Genomic DNA, 19304 nt, shown 5'->3' on the forward strand with positions numbered 1-19304 from the left:
GAATCCTTAGTGCCAGGTACAAGTCCTGGCCCACTGTTGCTGAATGAATAAATCTATGTTGTAAGAAAGAATGAGTGAGGTCCAGTGGGTCAAGTTCTGAGCTGGAGAAGCCAGACGGGGGCGCACTGACTCCATTGAAAGTAGAGATTAAAGAACTAGGTTTTCCCTCCAGGAATCTGGAAAATTCTGCCGGGGGATGGTGTTGTGTGTGAAAAGGCCACGTAGAGAGTCCTCTGGGAGCTGTGAGTTGGGGAGGTTGAGGCCCTGGCAGAGACTGAAGGGAGCGGTCTCCTGCCTGCCAGCCCCTCCCCCCAGCTTCCAGCCCAGTCTCCAAACCCACCCTCCCCCCCAGCAGCTGGCTGGGCCTGTCCAGCCCCCAGGCTCAGCCTTTGTGCCGGAGGCCTCGGCAGGTGGTGAGAAGCTTGGGGTCCCAACCGTCAGTTTGAGCTGAGCGTCTCTGGAGGAGGGAGGGCAGGCCCCGCATCAGGAGGGGGAGACTCCCTCAGTTCTCTGTCCCAGATCTAGGAGTGGGCAGATGGGGTCACAGCCGGTGTCTTGGCTGTTGGTGAGCTCCAGAGAAGGGAGGAGGGCTACTCCTGGTGGTAACTCCTGCAGGTGGGGTTGTGGGAGGCTGGCCCAGGTGTGTGCAGGTGTGATCCTGGCATCTGGGCAGTCAGAGTGGGGTGAGGGGTGTGTGTGTGTGTGTGTGTGTGTGTGATTGTATAATTGTAGCCTGGGGCACAGAACATATGTGTGGCTTGTCAGGCTGTCTAGCCATCTGGTTACCCTGTGTGGCAGGATCTGACTTTGGAATAGGGAGGTGACCAGCTATTTGGATCCCTGGGGAGCCTGCTGCTAGGGGGTCTTGGTATCTAAGTGTCAGATTCCTGGAGTTTGGGTGCAGACCTCTTTGGGTAGGTGGTATCTCACTATCTAGGTGTGGGTATCCCAATACCAGCGTGTGGGAGGCTCAGAGCGTGCCAACCTAAGGATGTCCCAGTGTCTCTGCATCCAAAGGTGGGTATATCCGGGTGTCTGGGAGTCCTCAGGTTAATGGGTGTTCGAGGAAGGGGGCACCTACCTCTGTGTTGGGGTTGGGGGGCCGTCTCAGTACGTGGGCGTCTGAGTGTTGGGTTCCCGAGTATCTGGATGTCAACGTGTGGGGGTATCTGTGCCCAGGAACAGGGTACCCATGCAATGGAGTATCTAGGTGTTTGTGAGTCTGGGTGTGGGGTGCCCTGTCGTAGGCGTGTCTGTACGTTTAGGTGTGTCTGTCTCCAGGAAAGGGATGTGCATGTGTTGGGTAGGGAGTGTCCCGGTGACTGTGTGCAGCTGTGATCAGGGACTGAGGCTTGCCTCCCAATCTCCCTTCAGACCCCAAGGCCAGGAGCCTCTGGAGAAGGCTCCAGTGGTTCTGCTTCTTCATCGTTAGTCAGTCTACAGCTGACTTTCCAGAGAACTTCCTACAATAGAACTTCTGACAGTGATGGAAATGTTTTCTACCCGCACTTTCCAATACGGCGGCCGCTTCTTGGCACGTGGTTATTAAAGTTAAAGTGGCCAAAATTCACGAAAATAGAAAACCAATCCCTCGGCCACACTTGGCAGATCTCACATTCTCAAGAATCTTGTGTTTTGCGTGGCCACCGGCTCGGTGGGTGCAGATAGTGAACATTTCTATCAGAGCAGAAAGTTCTATGGACAGTGCTGTCCTGGAGGTGTGAGGCCTGGCCACCTCAGGGAGTGGAATTGGTCTGGCCGAACCACCACTCAGCAGCCATTGCAGAAGGTTTTGTTGAATCCGTGTTTGCTTCCTCCCAGCCCATCATTTCGTGCTGGACTGTTGAAGTAGCCCCCTTCTTGGTCTCCATTCTGCCATCAACTCCCCAGTGCTGCCGGCGCCTGTGACCTGAATGATCTCTAGCAGGCAGACATAGGATGCTGCCACTCCCTTGCCCCAAGCTGAAGGGTCTCCAGCCTTTGTCCAGGGGACAAAACCCAAATCTATATGATGCAGACCCTGCTTTCTGGAATAGTTTCGTGTTTATGCCTCTCCTCCGCTGACCACATTTCTCCTTGTCCCCTTATGATCCAGGATCACCAGGCCAGTGCTGATCCCAGAACCTGCCGGGCCCTTTCACAGCCCTCTGCCTTTGCACAAGCTGTGTCTCCTGCAGGAAATGCCCTCCGTGCCCTTCTCACCTCGTGGGGGCCTGCTGACTTGCTCAGCCTCAGAGCCCAGCTCTGTCACTCCCCCAGCGAAGCCTTCCCGGACCCTATCCCTCTGCACAGTTTTTCAGATTTCTCCCTTAATGCACGTATGACCACACGCTGAGTTGTTCTCCATCTTCTTTGCCTACCAGGCCAGAAGCCCCCTGAGGGCTGGGCTGGGTCTTTGTCCTTTTTTGTCCCCAGGACTTTGTATGTGGCTGGTGCCCACTCAGTGTTTGCATTGTGAAACCTTGGGTGTGCAGGGAAGGCTTGAAGCGGGTGGAGTGTGGAGCTGGGGCTCCTGAGGGCAGCCATGGATGGGGGCCAGTGTGCCCTCTTGGCTTGCCCCAGGCAGGGCGGCCACTGCCTGCAGAATGGCTGGGGGAGGACTCATGAGGTGGACAACCCAGAAGAGGCTGTTGCTGGCTGACTCCGGAAGTCTTGGGCACATTCCCAGGGTGCGGATCCCACAACCTAGTGGTGAATCAGAAGGGATGCGGAGAATGGGACTCAGAGGGTTCCTGAGACTGTGGAGTGGAGTATAGAAGCTGGGTGGAAGGACTGGGTTGGGGAAATTGGGGGAAGGGTGTGGTTGGGGATATTTGATGGCCAAGATCACAGTTGAGGGCAGAGTGACAGCTGGGACAATGGGGATGGAAGATGGCTATCCATGAAGATGTATCTGGGGGCTGGGAACAGCTGGGGCTGAGGGAACAGGTGGTAGGGGGACAGCTGAGAGTTGGGGGACAGATGGAAGACGGAGAGAACAGGAGGGCATGGGACAGTTGGGGGATAAGAAGCGACCACTGCGAGGTGTCAGAAACCTGTGTAGGGGCACCTGGGAGGCTCAGTCGGTTAAGCATCGGACCCTTGATTTCAGCTCAGGTCATGATCTCATGGTTTGTGAGTTCGAGTCCTGTGTCAGGCTCTGTGCTGACAGTGAGGAGCCTGCTTGGGATTCTCTATCTCCCTGTCTCTGTCTCTGATCCTCTTCCCTGCTCTCTCTCTCTCTCTCAAAAAAATAAAAAAATAAAACTTAGAAAAAAAAAAGAAACCTGTGTGGACAAGGATAGGTGGGTCTTAGCTGAGTGGAGGTACGTGGCTCAGAATGCACGTACGTGTGTTTATGTGTATGTACGTGTTGTGCACGTGCATAAGTATGTGTTTTACCTAGAGTGTGGTTAAGAGCACGGGTTCTGGGTTCTGATCCCAGCTCCCGCCGTCACTAACTGTGTAATACTTGGGCAAGTTGCTTGACCTTTCTGGGCGTTTAGTGAGATCGGGATAATTATAGAACACGCCGCATGGAGTTGCCATGAGGATCTATTTTATCGACGTAGGTATATAGTTAGAACAGGGCCTGTCACATAGTAAGCACGGTGGAAGTGATAACGATTATTAAGCACGTGTGTGTGTGTGTGTGTGTGTGTGTGTGTGTGCAGGCATCCTGCGTGCTCAGAAAAGTTTGTTCCTGGCTTCTGATGAAGTCCAGAGGTATTGGCGGTAGGGGAGGGCGGGAGCGACCAGCCAGGGGGGTTAGATCTGGCTCCTCTCTGACATCCTCCCCGCTGTTCATCCCACTTTCGGATCATCCTGCACCAGAGCCCGGTCCAATAGGTCTCCCTCTCTGTCTCTGCCCTGCCCTGCCCCACACTGTCCTGCCCTGGGCTGGGGGCCAGGCGATATGCTTTAATTGCCCAAAGGCTTTTCAGCAGTATCTGAATTCATTGTTTGCCTGCCAGCAGGCTGGGGCCTGCTCAGATACGAATACCTGGACAATGTGCTCAGTTCTGGCTGCCTGTCCCCTGGAGAGCGATGGCTTCATCCTGTGCCCTTGGAGAGTCACTGGGGTGGAAGATGTGGGCGTGGGGGGGGGGCAGGGTGGAGGGAAGCCCACAGGGCAGACGGGGCCTCAGCCTCCAAACCATGGTTCAGACAGCCCAGGCTGGCGGAGCTAGAGGCACAGGGTTTTCCAGGAGTCGGCGCGTCCATGTTCTCCAGGGCATCACAGCACACACGACCTCTCTATAACACTTTGGTCGTGTGTCGCATCTTCAACTTACACTAACAACTGCACTACATCGCGGCTCTGGATATGTGCCTTCCGGCCATGTGTGCCTACCGTGCCGTTGCTGCCCGAACGCCGCCCCTCACGGCATCCCAGCCTCTCTTGGCGTTACCGCTGAGGAGTCTGCTGGCGGCCTTTCCGCCAGGTTTCTGTGGGCAGGCCCGGTTGAGCAACATCCTCGCCTTGGGCGTCCCCCCTGTGTGCGGGCCTCTGCCCCACCCCGCACACTGCTCGGGGAGTCTGGACTCACACTGCAGCTTGGAGCCGCTTTGTTGGGCTTTGGGACCAGCTTGGGTTTTTGCGGGTTAGCACCTTTGCCCAGGACCCCGCATACTGCACAGGGTTACTGCCCTGAGCCTCTGCCTGCACTACAGGTGCTCGCTGTTAGGTCGTGTGAACTCTGCCGGATTTCAGGACCCCAGGATCCTTGCGTTGAGTTCACTGTTCCGCACAGCATCTTCACGGCACTCCGTTTTTGTGCCTCTTTCCACCCCTGCCCTTGAGTCTATCCCTATCCTGCTCCTCAGGACTACGTCCGGCTTGTATTCCGGATTGGGCTTGCGTGCCCGGCAGTTCCTTCTGCGCCCCACCACACCCTCCGCATCCCCGTGTCTCTGTACTGTTGTGCATGCTCACGCTGGACACATGCTTTCAGCGAGAAGTCATGGAGCACCAGCTATGTACCTGGCCCCGTGCTAGTGTCTGGAGAGGGAGAAGAACCAGTAAAGCTTTTTTTTTTTTTAAGTTTTTTTTTAATGTTTACTTATTTTATTTTATTTAAAAAAATTGTTTAGGGGCGCCTGGGTGGCTCAGTCGGTTAAGCGTCCGACTTCAGCTCAGGTCATGATCTCGCGGTCCGTGAGTTCGAGCCCCGCGTCAGGCTCTGGGCTGATGGCTCAGAGCTTGGAGCCTGCTTCCGATTCTGTGTCTCCCTCTCTCTCTGTCCCTCCCCCGTTCATGCTCTGTCTCTCTCTGTCTCAAAAATAAATAAAACGTTAAAAAAAATAAATAAATTGTTTAATGCTTATTTATTATTATTGAGAGACAGAGCATGAGCAGGGGAGGGGCAGAGAGAGGAGGAGACACAGAATCCGAAGCAGGCTCCAGGCTCTGAGCTACCAGCACAGAGCCCAACGCGGGGCTCGAACTCACGAACCGGGAGATCATGACCTGAGCTGACGTCGGACGCTTAACCGACTGAGCCATCCAGGTGCTCCAGTGTTTATTTTTGAGAGAGAGAGACAGAGACAGGGTGCAAGCAGGGGAGGGGCAGAGAGAGAGAGGGAGACACAGAATCCCAAGCAGGCTCCAGGCTCCAAGCTGTGAGCCTGGAGCCCAATGCGGCGCTTGAGCTCCTGAACCGCGAGATCATGCCCTGAGCCGAAGTCGGATGCTTAACCGACCGAGCCACCCAGGCGCCCCCTGAACCAGTTAAGGCTTGAACTCGGCACCTTGGCATTCCTCCGTGCCCCTGTCGTGTAGCACCGAGCGCCAGCCTAGAGTACCCCTAGAGGTGCTGCGCTGGTGTGCCAGGCCTCCGTGCAGTCCTGGGTCATGCCTGCGATGGGTTGTGGCACCTCCACGCTGCATCGTGGCCCTGGCCAGCTCTGCCACGCTGTGCCGGGTGTCAGTACTGGGGTCTATGCACACCGTGGGCTCTGCTCCCCCGTGTTGTGTAACTGTATTCTGCCTCTGTACAGTGCGGAGCTGCTGCATTGAGCTCTCAACACATCACACTGTGGCACTCCGTAGCCCTCTGTCTCCACGGACCTTTATAAAGTACAGATTTTTACACGGCACGGGTTTGTGCATGGCCCTCTGCCTCCCTGCTCTGCTGCACTGTGTTTTATGTGACACAGAGTGTCCGCACGGCGGGGGGGTCTGTGTACTTTTTGCCCCCCATCCCCCTGCATAGCACAGCCCCTCATTCAGCCCTTGGCCTCTGTCTGGAGTTGGGCCAAGCCCTGTGCCTTCCCCTTAGAGTGCCAACATGGCAGCCTTACCGTTCTCCTCAGGATTTGTGGTGCATATTGGTCCGGGAGATGGGGAGTGCTTCTGGCCTAAGTTTCCCTGGTCTAGTTGGCTTCCTTCTATCCTCAGTGGAAGTGGAAGGATGTTGGCCTTGCTGGGGTCTGTGTTGGCTCCTGTGGGGGGGTGGGGTACCAGCTCAGTCTTTTCTCTCTGTGGTCCTGCCCAGGGTGATCTTCCTAGTTCCAGCCATGCTGAATCCTGGGTGATTAGAAGGTAGTCACCCCTGCCCTTAATTAATTACTTATCAGTTATTCAGGGCTCTGGAGAACAGCTCCAGGGAACCCTGGGCTGAAGTCTGGGTATGTTGATCTGGGCAGGTAAAGCAGTGAAATGGGCTGGACTGGGTCTCTGAGATGAAGTCATGGTCCTTGAGCCTGGGTGGGGTTGGTTGGGGTGAGACTAGTTGGGATCATGGGGTCAATAAGTCCAGCCACTGTTGGCCATCTGCTATACACAGGACTTTGGGGGGTGGGGTTCGAAGGTGTAAGAGACAGTCTCTGACCCTAGGGAAGGAGGGGGGGGTGGTGGTTAGATGGGCCTGACATGGAGCTGTAGTTGGGGTGGAGAACATAGGACAGGGCCAGGTTGGGCAAGAATGTCCAGGGGTGAGGCCAGTGTCGGTCGCAGGGTTGGGTTAGGCTACCTAAAATAGAGATGTGGCTTCGGATGGTGAAATAGAACAGTGCTGGGGCGCCTGGGTGGCGCAGTCGGTTGAGCGTCCGACTTCAGCCAGGTCACGATCTCGCGGTCCGTGAGTTCGAGCCCCGCGTCGGGCTCTGGGCTGATGGCTCGGAGCCTGGAGCCTGTTTCCGATTCTGTGTCTCCCTCTCTCTCTGCCCCTCGCCCATTCATGCTCTGTCTCTCTCTGTCCCCAAAATAAATAAACGTTGAAAAAAAAATTAAAAAAAAAAAAAAAAAAAAAAAAAGAACAGTGCTGTTATTGGGGTTGTATCTGGTTTCCCCAGGCCAGGGTTGGGGCTATGCCTATGGTTGGGTATAATCCCAGCCCCTAAACTTCTAGTCTGTTGGGGGAGGTTCTGTTTCTCCTGGGGCCACCCTTGGGAACTGGATGCTCTATTGACAAATCAGAGAACAAAAATCTCATGGCAAACAAACCCTATTTACCTAGGGTCCTTCAGAAAATACTGTGGCTGGCAGCCGCAGTTGGCACAGAGCACCACTCCCTGTCTGGTGGGGAGAAAAGTCTGGTGCTCACACATGCACACACACATGCACACATGTGCACAACTCCCCTCTACCCCACCACATATATTCACCTCCTCTGTAGGTCCATGCTTATCCCCGAGTGTGGTCATAGATCTCCGCACGCGAATGTACACCCACACACCCACACCTTCACAGCATGCCGCCTGGGGGACCCACACTTGGGAGACTCATGCTTACCCTCACTCACATACCTCTGCCCCACAGTCTCTCTCTGCCCTCAAATTATTCTTGCTCACGGGCATACTCACACAAATGAGACCAGCATTCTAGAGGTCACCTGGGTCCCCATTCTCATTTTGTAAGTGAGGAAGCCGAGGTTCAGAGGGGGCAAGTCACCTGCCACAGGTCACACAGGGAATTAGACGCTCAGCAGCTATTAGATCCAGGTCTCCTGCCTCCCAGCTGCGTGCTCACAAGTCGGTACCAGGCTGTCACTCTCACAGCCACACACACACACACACACACACACACGCACACACACACACACACACACACGTCCGCATATGGAGACACATGCAAACGGAGACGAGGAGGCCCTCATGCCGGGGAGACCCCCTTCCCACACCCCGACTTCCTGCAGAGGTTGTGTTGCCCCTTCCATCGCCCCATCCATAGCCCAGCCGGATGTGGATAAGCCATCCTCCTGCCTTCCCAAATTGTGGCTGACGGTTGCTGAGGCAACCGCCTGCCAGATTGGGGAGATTAGCTGAGGAATGTAGCTGGGCCAGTTTGAGCTGAGGCTGGGGGAACCGGTGGGGGTCCTGGGTTGATTTAGCCCACCCTCTCTGGGAGGCCAGGGCAGAGATGGGTTCCCCCTTGTGGGGTCTGGTTTTCTCCCTACCCCAGCCTGGCTGAGACTGTGTCCCCGAGGCTTGCACTAGGCGTGGGGAGGGGGGAGTGTGGGGCTGTGTGTGTGTGTGTGTGTGTGTGTGTGTGTGTGTGTGTGTTGTGTATCTCTCTGGGTGTGACTAGAGTATGTGCTGTTTGCATCTAGGATGGGGACCTCAGTTCCTGACATCTGACTGTGGCTTGTCCCTCCTGATTTTGTGGTGCCCTCTGGAGAACCCACCCACCCTCCTGGTTTAGAGGATTTGTCACTGTCTCATCTGAAGCCTGCTCAAACACCTATTCTGGCTTCTCAACTCCAACTTCTTGCCCAGACGCCTAAGGCCTTGCCTCCCTGATCTGGCCTCAGTCTTCCTTTTTCCAGCCTCCTTTCCCATCGCTTTGGCCAGTCTGCGCTCCCCTTTATGCTCTGGACTGTGTGTTTACTCCCTGCCCTCCTTCTCCTCAGAGGCCCTTCTACCCACCATCTCTACTGGCCAGAATGACACCCATCTTTCCACGCTCTGCTCAGATGCACCCACCTCCAGAAAATCTTTCCCCTGGATCCCCTTCGTGGCCTTGACCCTCCTCTGCTTTGTCTTATTCCGTCAGCCCCACTCAGACTGGGAGGTCCCTGAAGCCAGGGCAGGATCTTAATTATCCTTATGCCTCTACTAGTGTCAGGCTGAGACCTGCTTTATACTGTCAGTGAGCAAATTTCCTGTGAATGGAACCGAATTAACACATGTGGCCAGCGGAATACCAGGGCCTTATTTTGTCTGGACCTAGTCTCCTTGAATAAGTAAGTGGCTTAAATCCTAGCTTCCGGGACTTAGAATGTGGCCTTAGAATGGCCACCTCATCTCTCTGAGTCTCAGTTTCCATCTGTAAAGCAGGAATAATAATAGTACCTCCTTATGAATTCCTATGAAGTTTCATGGGTGTAGGTGGCCATGGCGGAACGTGGCAGTCCCCTCACGGTGGTGTTCGTGTGTGTGTGCACGTCTGCGGCCACTGTCTGTGTTGATGGAGTCAAGAGGGATTCCCTGCTACCATTCTTGCTCTGAACCCAAAGTCTGATCTAGTTTTTCTCCCCCCACCCCACCCCAGGCCAGTAGCCTCCAGACAAAGTTGGATCTTTCTCTAGCAGCAACTGGGACTTAGCTCTGGGGCCCTTGAACCATCCAGACTGGAGGTGATAGGTTTTTCCTTAGGACCTGGGAGGCCTGATTGTTCCCACCCCAGGGGGAGCCGGGGAAAATGTGAGGATGTGGCTCTCATTGAGGAGCCTGGACCCAGAGATGTTATCCTCTAAGTGCCATTGTTGGAATTGGCCTGGCCCCAGAGGCACCGCGTGGGTGGGGGGGGGGTGGTGGACCTGGACCAGGGACAGTGAGTCATTCTGCCTAAGGGGACACTGTGGAGGGGGAAGGTCAGCTAGGGTGACCTCCCTGCCTGAGGCCAATTGTAGGAGTCATTTGGCAGAGGTCAGGGGACACTCTGGCTGGAGTTAGCTGGTCTGGGGTCAGTCAGACAATCTGGTGGTCATTCTGGATAAAGTCAGATGGTCTGGATGATGTTGGGGTCACTCTGGCTGAGGTCGTTCTGTCTGGGGGGGGGTCACTGATCTGGGTCAGTCTGGGAGTTACTCTGGCTAAGGTTACATGGTCTTGAGGGTCCATCTGACTAGGTTGGTCAGTCTGGGAGTCCTGACAGCTCATGTGGCCTGGCTTGGGATGGACCGGGGATGGGGGGTGGGGGGGCGCCAAGGAGCTGGCACTCCCAGGCTTGCCTCAGGGTCATGGATGAGATATCCTTGGGCAGCTGCCTTATAAAGGAATAGGAAGGGCCTGAGCTCCATCCAGGCTCTAGATCCTGGGCTTCCCTTTCTGGCCATCCCTCTGCCTTAGGGAGGCCTTGGCTAAGAACCTCAGGAGCAGACTGTAGACTCAGCTCAGGCTGAATGAAGTCAGCTCTCCCCTCCTTCAGGAAGCCCTCTTTGACCAACCCTACTGTCCATGGCCTCCCTCTGTGCTGTGCTGTGGGTCATTTTCTCGAGGGAGAGTTGAGGCCTTCTCCGCACAGACTGGGTTAAAACTTACCTCCCACGGGCCACAGGGCATGATGCTGACCAGAGCTTTTCGCACAAAGAGGCAAAGAGCATTTGGAAGGGTCCTGCACTAGCTCTGGAGAGAGGCTTCTGTAATTTCATCCCATCCACTCAGTGCCAGCCTTATGCCCGCATCTCATTGTTTTACACCCCGATGGGGTGCAAGAAGAGGAACGGGGGACCCCCAACAAGGGCGAGCCCCCTTTGTGCCCAGCTCTGCCGGGCATGTTTCCAAATGCTACTGCACGTGATCTGTGTGCCAACCTAGAGAAGTCCCCTGCAGCAGGTGAAACAGCAGAGCCCCCGAGAGTGGAGACACTCCTGTGGGGCAGATGCCCGCCGTACCTGGCACATGGCCCTCATCCCCTAGTTTCTCTTCCTTCCTCTTCTTGAGCCTGGGAAGAACCCGGCTATGCTCCTTCTCATAGTAAAGGAAACGTGGGCTCTGGTATCTGACTGCCGCGGGTTCAAGTCCCGCTTCTGTCTGTTGCTCGTGTAGGCTCAAGTGGCACCCGTGAAGGGCGACCATTTCCTGAGCGCTTGCACGCGCTAGGCGTCGTGGTCAGTGGACTCCCGCATTGCATCCTCAACAACCGCACACGCAGATGCGGAAACTGAGGCTCAGAAAGAAGTGACTTGCCCATGGTCGCACAGCTTGACAAATTACAGAGTCAAGATTCAATCCCACGTCTGTCTAATGGCAAAGCCCACCCACATAACCACCGTGTTGTACTGTGGATGGAGCCCTTCATCCCCCGGGGCCTCGGTCACCTCATCTGTCAGGTGGGGAGAAGTACCAGCGGCTGGTACGTAACCCACACAGGGTCTGGCCTCACCACTTGCCCACGCATTTTCCTGGCTCCCCAATGCCTTGGACGGCCTGTGACGGGGCCGCAAGCACCCAGCTCTGGGAGTGACTGCAGGAACCAGTTTGCTGTTAACTTCTCCAACTGGTGGTGTTCTCACATTTATTCGGTGCCCGGCTCAGGGCTCCGATGAGCTACTAAGATACGTGGACCTCATTACCAGGCAAAGGACTCACATCTGTTTCTACTCCGCCTTCTTCCCTCCTTCCTCTTCTCCTCGTGCAAACTGTAAATATTGGGTCCGAATCATGGGAACTTGCTTCTCTAGTCATGCGCGTGCCCCGTCCACACATGACTGTGACTTTGCGTGTCCCAGGCCTGCAGGCAGAGACCGGAGCGGGGCGACTGGGCAATGACCGAATCCCCTAAACTCACCTGTCAAGCAGGAACAATAGGGGTCCCGGTCTCAGGAGGCGAGGCCTAAAGGAGATGCCACCCTGAGAGCCGTTAGTGCTGCACCGGGCTTGCCTGAGATGGTCAGTGGCCATTGTTATTTTTAAGGAGATCCCGTCAGGGCTGGCTTAGTGCATTCATGAGCCCGCCAGTCCTGGGACCCACTGTCTGTCCTTTACGTGAAGATGGGGGGGCGGGCAGGGAGTGGGACACTGAGTAGGAGTTAGGAGAAGAGATCTCTGTTCAGACCCCAGCTCTGTTACTACCTGGCTGTGTGGCCTTAAGGAAGGCCTTAGTTTCCTCATCTGTAAAATGGGGATAATTCTAGACCCGACCTCATGAGCTGTGAGGCTCTAATGTTGTAGTGATAATGTTAACTAGTTTTCCCTGAGGAGGATCTTTGGTGGGTGGTTGTGCAGTGTGTGGTCCTGGGAGTGGGCAGTGTGGGGACGTCCCAGTATTGGGTGGTGACAGTGAAAAGAGGGAAAGGGTTGGAGGAGGGAGCAGTGAGGGGAGGCCTAGGAGAGGGAGGGGAGGAGGGTGGGCCTGGGTGGGCAGGGCAGTGAGGGGCACCTGGAGGGGAGCCCCAGGAGCCTTCCTGGCCAGCAGTGGTGCCCTAGCCAGGGCTAACCAGGCCCTGCCCTCACAGCCGGCTGCACCTTCGAAGAGGCGAGCGACCCAGCAGTGCCCTGCGAGTACAGCCAGGCCCAGTACGACGACTTCCAGTGGGACCAAGTGCAGATCCACCCTGGTACCCGGGCTCCTGCAGACCTGCCACACGGTGAGCCTACTCTCAACTCCCATTCCCCCTGGTCTCCTTCTAGTTCTAGCCACCCGCTGTGCGACCGTGGGCACATTCCTTAACCTCTCTGGGCCTCGTTTGCTTTTGCATCTGTAAGGACATACGTAGGACCGTGCATGTGGCGCTCTGTGCATGCTGTCCAGTTGTGTGTATCGGGTAGTTTTACCTGTAAGATGGGTGCAGGTTCAAGCAATCAAAGACCCTTATAGGTGCTAAGTTAAAACCCACTTCCCATTACTCCCCCTGCAGCTTGGCTCCCATCAGGTTGTCCTAAGTCTTCCACCGCCAGGGAGGCCCTCTCCTCCCTGGGAGCCTCTGAATCCTGGTCTCCCAAGACTTAAGGATGCTGCTGGAGCAGTAACACTGGGGGCTGGATGTTACAAGACCTTCCTTCCTCTGCCCCCTTCTTCCTGGAAGTCCCAGATCCTTCCCAGCTTCTACCTTGCTCTGCCCCATTTCAGGATGAGGCATTTATGGCATCATGGGCACTGGACTGGGGGTCAGGAGACTAATTACATGGATTGTAGTACTGGCCTCCTACTCTGATGAGGGCCCCTGCTATCCTGGTTCCAGAATCATGAAGACTGGGCTTCAAATCCTGGCCTCATCACTTTACCAGCTGTGTGACTTTGGGCAAGTCACTTAACGTCTCCGAGCTTCCGTCTTCTTAACTGTGAAGTGGAGAGCACAATAATCCATTTCACAGGGTTATTAGATAATGCCTACAAGGTATATAGCATGGGAGTGGCATGTAGGGGTTCAGTGAATGGTTAGTTGCTATTGTTGGAGGTATTTGAGGGGGCCCTCTGCACGGCGTACAGAATTAACTGGGAATTCAGAACAGGGTAAGAGAGGTGGAGGCCAGCCTATGAACTTTATTAGTGATAAAGGCTGGGTTAGAAGACATAGCATAGGGTGAGAACGAGATGGGCTTGCTGAGGGAACTCCAGAAGTAGACAGCCTAAGGACCCCCCTCCCCTTCGCCCTGTCATGGTAGCGGACCAGGCCCTTTGCTACTCCACTCACAACATGGCTGCAATTGCACTGGCCCTCGAGAGTTCAGGTAGGTGCAGCAAAGGGTCTCAGTGGTGAGGCCAGGACTTGAAGCCACCAGAGAGGCCTTCCGCAACCTGGCATGGGCGGCCGTTCAGCCCCGTCTCCTCCTGCTCACCTTGCCCCCTGGAGGCCTCCCTGTCTCCCCTTTCTGTGCCTTTGCTCACACAGCACCCTCCCTGGGGCATTCCTCTCTCCTTTGCAGGAACGGCCCTCAGCTCTTGGTTTGACCTCTGTGCTAGTGGGTATCAGAGTCTGACCTGTGTGACTGTGATCTGTCAAGGTGCCCACCACGGCAGGGACCCAGTGCGGGCTCTGCCTCTCTCTCTCTCACACCCGTAGGGACATGCCCAGTGAGAAAGGGGAGAGAGACGTTTAGCATTTCGCGTGGGCCTTGTGCTGGATCCTGAGGCCGCAGTGGTCAGCGAGAGGGCCACCGTCTCTGCCCTCTCAGGGCACACATTCTAGGGAAGGGAGTTGGGGGTGGAGGGAGAAGGAAGGAGGGAGATTCAGAGACAGGGGAAGGAAGAGCCACAGGAACGAAGGGAGGAAATGAAGAAGGAGAGGGATGCAGAGTGGGGAAAAACTAGGGAAGAAGAGAGGAGAGAGAGGGCCAGAGGAGTGGGCCAAGAGGCACTGTTGGGGGCCAGGATGTGCCCCTTTCTGGGTGCGGACGGGGCCTTGGGAGTTCTGTTTACTATCCCACCGGGACTGATCCAGGAGCCGCCTTCACAGGCCCCTGGCTTGCAGAGATGAATGAGATCCCCTCCAGTGGAGTCCCTGGGGAGCCCTCCCAGAGCAGGGAGCCTCGTGGTTTGGGATCTGAATGAGCTTGTTTTGGCTGGCAGCCAAGCCCGGGAGGAGGCGGTGCTGGGTGGCTGTGGGCACCCCCTTGGCAGCTGCTGGGGCCTTCTCCCCACAAAAGGGAAGCCATAATCCCCTAGCTGGATCCCGAAGGAGTCCAGTCCCTCCCACCCTGCCAGGCCCCCTCCACCCCCTGCCAGTACACAGCCCAGATCTGGGGAAGGAGATTGCTGCCTTTCTCCAGGTTGGAAGAGATTTGTATCCCAGGCGTTTAGACCCAGGGTGGGGGCTGGAAGGGAAGTTAGAGTCCTTTTATTCAATCTCTGTTCTACACACTCATTCAGCTTGGGTTCAGCCCTATGCTGGAGACACAGTGGAGCCTCCGAGGCATCACAGGCTGGTGGGGAGACAGACACTTTATTAATGATCCAAGGGCCAGGAGAGAAGCCTATAGAGGGACAGGGAGGGAAGACTTCAGAAAAGGTAGCCTTTGAAGGCCTGTCATGTGCCAGACTCTTGACTCCTAGATGAATGACCTAGTTAGTTAGTCCCTGCCTCCAAGGGCAGCTCAGCACATGGGGAAAGTCGTAGATCAGCATGAGCTTGGACTGTGATTGTAGGTGGTGAGGGACCATAAAGGGTTTGGAGAGAGTCAGTTTTGTGTGTTTTTTGCTCTCTCCTCTGGGAAACAGATGCAGGGAGGTGAAGGGACTCAGCGTAGCGGGTCAGAGCTGGGACCAGAACTCAAAACCCTTGATTCCTAGTGGGTCCAAATGCCTGAACTCCTTTGTTTCTGTCCCCCTCCTTTGCCCACCTGACCTTGGTCCTCCCCAAGCCTCCTCAGCTCCTGCCTCTTCCCTTTCTAGGCTCCTACTTGATGGTCAATGCTTCCCAGCATGCCCCAGGCCAACGGGCCCATGTCATCTTCCAGAGCCTGAGTGAGAATGATACCCACTGTGTGCAGTTCAGCTACTTTCTGTACAGCCGGGATGGGCACAGCCCGGGCACCTTGGGCATCTACGTGCGTGTCAATGGGGGTCCCCTGGGCAGTGCCGTCTGGAATATGACTGGATCGCATGGTCGTCAGTGGCACCAGGCTGAGCTGGCTGTCAGCACCTTCTGGCCCAATGAATATCAGGTAGGCTGGGTTTGGTCTGTGGTCAGCCTGTGCTTAGGGGAGCGGGTAGAGAGGTGTCAGCCCGAGGTCAGAGTAAGCAAGTGACCGAGGTTGGAATTAGTCTGTGTTCAGCATCAGGAGTCAATATGTGGTCAAGGTCAGGGGTCAGTCTGTGGTCAGCATCAGGCTATTCAGTGCTGCTATGGTTTGGGTTCAGCATCAGAGATCATTGTCAACAGAAATGGTCTATGGCTGGGGTCAGGGGTGAGTTGGAACAGTGCTGACCTGGAAACCCTGTCTGCTGGGAAAAGTTTTCCTGCTTGAAGGTAACTGTCCAGAACTGGGAGAGAACCTCTGGCCTTGACCTTGTTAGCTCTGGCTGCTGACACACCTTCCCACAACTAGCTGGCTTGGTAGGGAAGGCCGTTGTGAGTTGGGCTGACCTCTGCTGGTTGAGGAGCATGGGACCGGAGCAGAGCTAAAAGGGGTCTCTTGTGGGCACCTCCCCAGGTAGGGCTGGAGGGATATGACAGGGAACCTCCCGCCTCCCCCAGGTGCTGTTTGAGGCCCTCATCTCCCCAGACCGCAGGGGCTACATGGGCCTAGATGACATCCTGCTTCTCAGCTACCCCTGCGGTGAGTCCCAGCCCACTGGGGTGCAGGGTGAGGGGTGCGGGTGGCCACGGCTCCTGACTGTGGGGGGCATCGGCCCAGCTCACACTGTGGCTCTATTCCCGCAGCGAAGGCCCCGCACTTCTCCCGACTGGGCGATGTGGAGGTCAACGCTGGCCAGAACGCCTCCTTCCAGTGCATGGCAGCAGGCAGAGCAGCAGAGGCAGAGCGCTTTCTCCTGCAGGTGAGGGGGTGCAGGGACCTTAGCCAGGGTGGGGGGAAACTTCTTCTGGGACCTGGGTCCCTTGCAGGGTGTGGAGTCGTTCCTTCCTTTTCCGGCACCCATACTCATGCATCCCTGCTCTCACCTAGGCTCTGCTCTGCCCTCTTGGGTCCTCTTATACCCCCAGGATAGAGGGTGACTCCAGGATCCCCCAACCACTCTCCATCGGAGGTAGAGACCGTGTTCCCTTAATCAGCTTCTCATTCCGCGCCTTCCTGTGATGGAGCTGATTCCAGGAACCCCATAAGTCCCCTGTGTACTAGGGACGGCTAAATGGGGCCAGGACATGTACTACTCCCCTCGCCCGGGTCAGAGCGAGATTGGGACCCTCCCTCCCCAGCGCTCCTGACATTGTCGACCTTACCCCTGCGCAGCGGCAGAGCGGGGCGCTGGTGCCCGCGGCCAGCGTGCGGCACATCAGCCACCGGCGCTTCCTGGCGACCTTCCTGCTGGCCTCCGTGAGCCGCTCGGAGCAGGACCTGTATCGTTGCGTGTCCCAGGCCCCGCGCGGCGCGGGCGTCTCGAACTTCGCAGAGCTCATCGTCAAGGGTCAGCGCGTGCGGGCGCTCTCCCGGGGTGGGGTTGGGGGTGGGACCTGCACCATCTGAAGGGCGGGGCCAGGCGAGGGGGCGGGGTCTGGTCTAGGGGCGTGGCCTGTAGAAAGGTGGGGCCGTCGGGGGAAGACTGGGAGTCGGGTCTGTCGAGGGGGGCAGTTTCTCTCCAGGGAGGAGGTCCGCTCCGGGGGGCGGGGTGTGACTGAGAAGCAGGCAGGCAGGGAGACCCAGGCCAGACGTGAGCCACGCAGGCGGGGTCGGGCTGTGGGGATCCGGGGTTGATCTGACGGGCGTGCGGTCAGCCCCTGAACGCTAGTCTTTGGGGATTCAGAGGGGACTGAGGGACAGGGTGTAGGCTTAAGGATGAGGGCGGGGACAGCCTTTGGAGCGGACACCCCTTAAGGCCTGGGGATTTAGTGGGCACGAGCGAGGAAGTCTAGTCGAGGGTCTGGGCGTTTGATCAGGGCCCCTGGGAAGACAGGGAGGGTCACTGGGGACTTGGGTGTGCTGGGATCCCGAGTTGAGGGCAGGGTCTCACAGCGCGTCGTTCGGCTCCACCTCTTCCTCACGTCCTCGCAGAGCCCCCCACCCCCATCGCGCCGCCGCAGCTGCTGCGCGCGGGTCCCACCTACCTCATCATCCAGCTCAACACCAACTCCATCATTGGCGACGGGCCGATCGTGCGCAAGGAGATTGAGTACCGCATGTCCCGCGGCCCATGGGCGGAGGTGCACGCCGTCAGCCTGCAGACCTACAAGCTGTGGCACCTTGACCCCGACACGGAGTACGAGATCAGTGTGCTGCTCACGCGCCCAGGTGATGGCGGCACCGGCCGCCCTGGGCCACCCCTCATCAGCCGCACCAAGTGCGCAGGTGGGTGCCTCCTGGCCCAACTCCCTCCTCCGGACACCCGGGTATGGGCTCAGGGCTACCGTGGGAGGGACCAAGGGGATACATTCTGAGAGGTAATATGGCCAGCACCTGTGCTTCTAAAACTTTCTAAAAGGTTATTTCCCCCTAGTCCTTGTTTTGGTAAAGATAATGATAGCTAAGAGTTTGTGCCTGACACTATACGTGTGTCTATGAACACACACACACACACACACACACAGCCAGACACACATGCGCACACTGATTTAAAACTTACACACTGATCTAGGTACTCTTGTCATACCCATTCTACAGATGAGGTGTCTGAAGTACAGAGATGTTAAGTGACTGGCTAGTGAGTGGCAGAGCTGGCATTGGGATCCCTGACTGGCTGGCTCCAGAATTTGTGTTCTTTTTTTAAATTTTTTTTTTTCAACATTTATTTATTTTTGGGACAGAGAGAGACAGAGCATGAACGGGGGAGGGGCAGAGAGAAAGGGAGACACAGAATCGGAAACAGGCTCCAGGCTCTGAGCCATCAGCCCAGAGCCTGACGCGGGGCTCGAACTCCCGGACCGCGAGATCGTGACCTGGCTGAAGTCGGACGCTTAACCGACTGCGCCACCCAGGCGCCCCTGGAATTTGTGTTCTTAATTCCACATCATACCATCTAGATAAACAACTGGAAAAAAAAAGTGTGTTATTAAATTTCAGCTAGAGTCTCTTGTGGGGGCATCTGAACCTGAGGTCTGCTCTTTCTCCTTAAAAAGGGTATAAGCAGCTGTTAGGAGCTGTGGCACTCATGCACCGGAGGACATTGTTTAATCTGAAGAGAAATTGAGAATAGAACAGGACAAATTGCAGTACATTTTAATTGGAAGTTTTATTGAGATAATTGTAGGTTCATACACAGCCGTAAGAAAAACTGCCAGTGTACCTGGCTGGCTCAGTCGGTACATGATCTCCAGGTTGTGAGTTTGAGCCACATATCGGGTATAGAGATTACTTAAAAAAAAAAAAAAAAAAAAAAGAAAAGAAAAGCTACAGAGATTCCCAATGCACTTTACCCTGTTTCCTGAAAAGGTAACATTTTGCAGACCTGTAGGATAATATCACAGTCAGGGTATTGACATTTATGTAATCCACAGATCTTACTCAGACTTGCCCAGTTTCCCTTGTCCCTGTTTGTGTGTGTGCATGTATTTAGTGCTATACAATTTATCACATGTACAGGCTTGTGTGCTTATCACCACAGTCAAGATGTTGGATGGTTCAGTCAGTTTGTATGGCCCTTTTTATCTATACTCACCTGCCTCCCTTCCTCCAACCCCAACCCCCGGAAAACACTAATCTGTCCATCATTTCTAAAATTTTGCCATTTCAGGAGCACCTGGATGGCTCAGTGGGTTAAGTGTCCAACTCTTGATTTCAGCTCAGGTCATGATCTCATGACTTGTGGGATCGAGTACCTCGTCCAG

The 19304-nt window shown here is 55.7% G+C and overlaps 1 protein-coding gene across 6 annotated transcripts in view; it reads left to right on the forward strand.

The window, feature by feature from the left end:
- PTPRU (protein tyrosine phosphatase receptor type U) overlaps positions 1-19304 on the forward strand; it is an 81859-nt gene that overhangs the window by 3065 nt on the left and 59490 nt on the right. For all 6 annotated transcript variants that reach the window (XM_030327983.1, XM_030327984.1, XM_030327985.1 and 3 more), the window contains exons 2-7: positions 12381-12512; positions 15257-15528; positions 16062-16143; positions 16248-16363; positions 16777-16951; positions 17536-17829. In XM_030327983.1, the coding sequence (XP_030183843.1) occupies positions 12381-12512; positions 15257-15528; positions 16062-16143; positions 16248-16363; positions 16777-16951; positions 17536-17829 (1071 nt within the window). The remainder of the gene's footprint in view (positions 1-12380; positions 12513-15256; positions 15529-16061; positions 16144-16247; positions 16364-16776; positions 16952-17535; positions 17830-19304) is intronic.

Source organism: Lynx canadensis, chromosome C1 (genome assembly GCF_007474595.2).
Source record: "Lynx canadensis isolate LIC74 chromosome C1, mLynCan4.pri.v2, whole genome shotgun sequence".
Classification (NCBI taxonomy): domain Eukaryota; kingdom Metazoa; phylum Chordata; class Mammalia; order Carnivora; family Felidae; genus Lynx; species Lynx canadensis.